The sequence below is a fragment of the Perkinsus marinus genome, assembly GCF_000006405.1.
Source record: "Perkinsus marinus ATCC 50983 genomic scaffold scf_1104296939014, whole genome shotgun sequence".
In the NCBI taxonomy this organism is placed as follows: domain Eukaryota; phylum Perkinsozoa; order Perkinsida; family Perkinsidae; genus Perkinsus; species Perkinsus marinus.
Genome location: NW_003213302.1, coordinates 1 through 3,127, shown reverse-complemented (window position 1 = coordinate 3,127; position 3,127 = coordinate 1). Strand labels below are relative to the sequence as shown.

General features: G+C 50.2%; 1 protein-coding gene across 1 annotated transcript; it reads left to right on the top strand.

Moving 5' to 3' along the window:
• Positions 1 to 2,423: 2,423 nt before the first annotated feature.
• On the top strand, positions 2,424 to 2,925 carry Pmar_PMAR016998 (hypothetical protein; the record flags this gene model as incomplete). Its single annotated transcript, XM_002782558.1, has 3 exons — positions 2,424 to 2,620; positions 2,670 to 2,739; positions 2,787 to 2,925. Coding segments are annotated over 3 exons (406 nt in total), but the record flags the coding sequence as incomplete, so codon positions are not given.
• Between the last annotated feature and the right edge of the window lie 202 nt (positions 2,926 to 3,127).

Genomic DNA, 3,127 nt, shown 5'->3' with positions numbered 1-3,127 from the left:
AGAGCTCGGAAATGGCAGTCGAGCTTTCCCGGCTGTAGGGCGCGGACGTATTGTGGAGCACTTATCAGTTGAGCATAGACGTCCACAACGCAACAGTGGATTTCGGTAAGTATAGCAATGGTGAATCGATAGGAATAGTCTATGCATTCGACGGGCGTGGCGGCCTCCGAGAGTGTCTTGTCGAACGAGATCGTCGTGAGCAGTGGCGTGCTAGAATCTCCTTTCTGTGCTCCGTATACCGTGACCACGGTATAGCAGCATAGGAGTAAGGGGCAACTGCGAGCTGACATCAAAACCGAATCTGGTACCACGCGGAGCGACGCTCAAGCTCAGGCTTACTTTACTTCGGGGAGGACCGACCTTGTGGTCACTCTTACATAGTATACCAACATCTGAATCCTCGGGCACTATATACGGCACTGTGAGAGGAGCAGGTTCACAAGTGTACCTAGAGGTGGGCTTGAGCGTTCAATGCGACCAGCTTTTACGTACACTGCAGCCCGAGCAGTATCAACCCCACACTCTGCCCACGACGGTCGCGCATTCACTAGGGGCTTTTCGATACTAAAACAATCATCCCATCGTCTCTCAGCTGTAGTCATACCAGGGAAACCTGTGGGGGGAGTTCACACTCAGGGATAGGAGATCGTGCTTACCAGGGTAAGCCTCTCCAGCACCTAGCGAGCTGAGGTCAGGAAAACTCTTCGAATGCACTACACCATGTAGACAGTAAGCGGCTTGTCTCGAAGCATTGAAATGTGGCGAGCGTTGACCCTATGAAAATATCGAGGGAATCTTGAGGTCCACATCATACCTTTTTGAATACACTCTTGCCGTGACCACCTGCTGCTTCCCAGAAGGGGTCTGCATAACTAGATGATGATGGTTGTTCCTAAGTCGTTACTGCCCAAACGAGACCAAGTCAGTAGCAGCTCACATTGGCATGTGCAGCATGTCTATTCTCCAACCTTATGAGCTCTTGTAAATTCCTACCGCCACCATACCACCAACCACTTGAATGTGGATGGTTTGTTGTCCCAGTGAACATTTATAGCTTTCGTGGGAGTGGCTACTAAGTCGCACACGTAGTAGGTTACTCTCAGCTGGGACTAGTCACTCCAACAATCTCCCAAGATTGAGACTCAATAATGACCTTCCCGCGCACTATTGCTTAACACAACTCCTATCATTCATTGGAGACAGTAAAGGCATCCTACTCTAAGCAGCATAACTCCAACTACTGGGGTAGCCTTATAACGCTGGTAGGACCCACAGTGGTCGAGCCCTCACTGCACGTGGCCGTGAGAATGTGAGTCGAGGTAGTGGCCACTGATCTACGGTAATTGAGAGTTAATATTGGTACACACTCTCAGCGTCGATGATTGGACAACGCAAAGCAGGACTTGCCGGTAGAGCGAGAGACTGCGCCATCGCTAAGCTCGTAAGATCTCTACCGTGCTTGGTGAGACGGGAAATCCATGTTTACCCTGTTTACTTCTCCTTAACGTCAGACTCCCTTCCTTTCCGATTTGCATTATACCGAGCTCGGCCTGCCATTTTAGGCTTACCCTAACGAGCGATCCTGAGCTGATCCATCCAGAAGGAACTAACCCTGTCTGACTCCAGGTTGGAAGCATAGTTTGACCCTAGCCAACAGTGTGCCATAGACCTCATCCTATACGATTATAGCATCCCAGCGGTCCAAATAGACTCGCAGCTCCACCGATACAGCGAGCACTGACAGTGTGATAGTTAGTAAGCTGCTCAATACCAATAGATGGTTTCTCTACTAGATAACTGCAAAAGATGAGGTAATACGATGTTAGACTAGTGATGTCCTCGTTGACCTGGTCATACCGAGAGCCTATTGTAAGGATGTGGTTTGGCTACCACAAGGTCTATGAGAGTATGTCTGCTGCCACACCTATTATCAGCCGACTTCCTCATATTGCAGCCTCCTCTCAACCTCAATACACATGGTTAATCGCGGCCTATTGATACCATGACCGAGCAGCATCTGTAAGGTATCTCTGCCCAGAAAACTTTTAGGTGGCTCTGCAGCGTCCCCCCCGCACTTACTATAGGATGCTCTCCCAAGCCTGCAAGGTATACTATTCGTGGCGAGCTCTACCCCAGTATCAGTCAATTACTCGTGGATTATAGGCCTATACCAGCTGTGTCATCCATACGAGACGGACACAGCACTATGGAATCGGGCGGCTGGAGAGGATTTTACGGCGAGCGCTAAGTAATACTGCGCAGTAAATGAATTTCTGCCGTTCGAGCGGAGCGAAACGGCCTACTGCGAGCCTTTACATCCTCTAAGATGAGTCCCTTACATTTGCATCACAGCTAGGTGTCATACCATCCTTTTCCGAAATCGTCTCTTAACTTCTATAATGAGTAGTAGCTGTTGTTTTTTAATGTCCGCGGCTACGGTAGTTTCAGGATCTGTTGCTGGTGGTGGTAACCGATCAATACCAGCACGAGTAGTAGTCAGTGAGCAAGAGCGTCATAATGCAGAGGATCTCGCCTTCGACCTAAGGCAGATGGTCCGAAATGGTCATATTAACGAACCACAGTGCAAGGACCTCAAAGAGCAGTGTGAGCTTGAGTTTAGGTAGGCCTCTAGACACATCTCCCTGTGTCAACTATTGCCTCCTTCTCAGTCGTTGGGAGTCATTGGCGCAACAGGCAGCTAACAGGGAGGACTTTGAAGAGTTCGAGCGGCTCACAGAGGTAGAATGTGGACTAGCATCACCCTACAGCGCTGGACCTGTTATTAGATTGCCCACAAACTGGGGGATGCCCTAAGGGTCTATGATGATGCCAGCAGAGGCGACGCTGGTGACGATAGCACTCGACTAGACAGAGGCCTCAGTCTTGGTGGCCAGTCTGCAGTAGCCCCTCTAGCTGCCTCTCCAGGTGGTATAGTAGGCTGAAGGTATGTGGTGATAGTGGACAGTGTAGGTACATTCCGAGATACGAATCGAAACGACGCCCCGCTGACCTCACCGGTGGCCGATGCTGACCAACCGCCTCCCTCGTCGGGAAATGCTGAGAAGAAGTCTCGAAAGAAAGAGAAGAAGCATCAGCGAAAGCAGAGCGTCGAGTCATTCGAGGACTT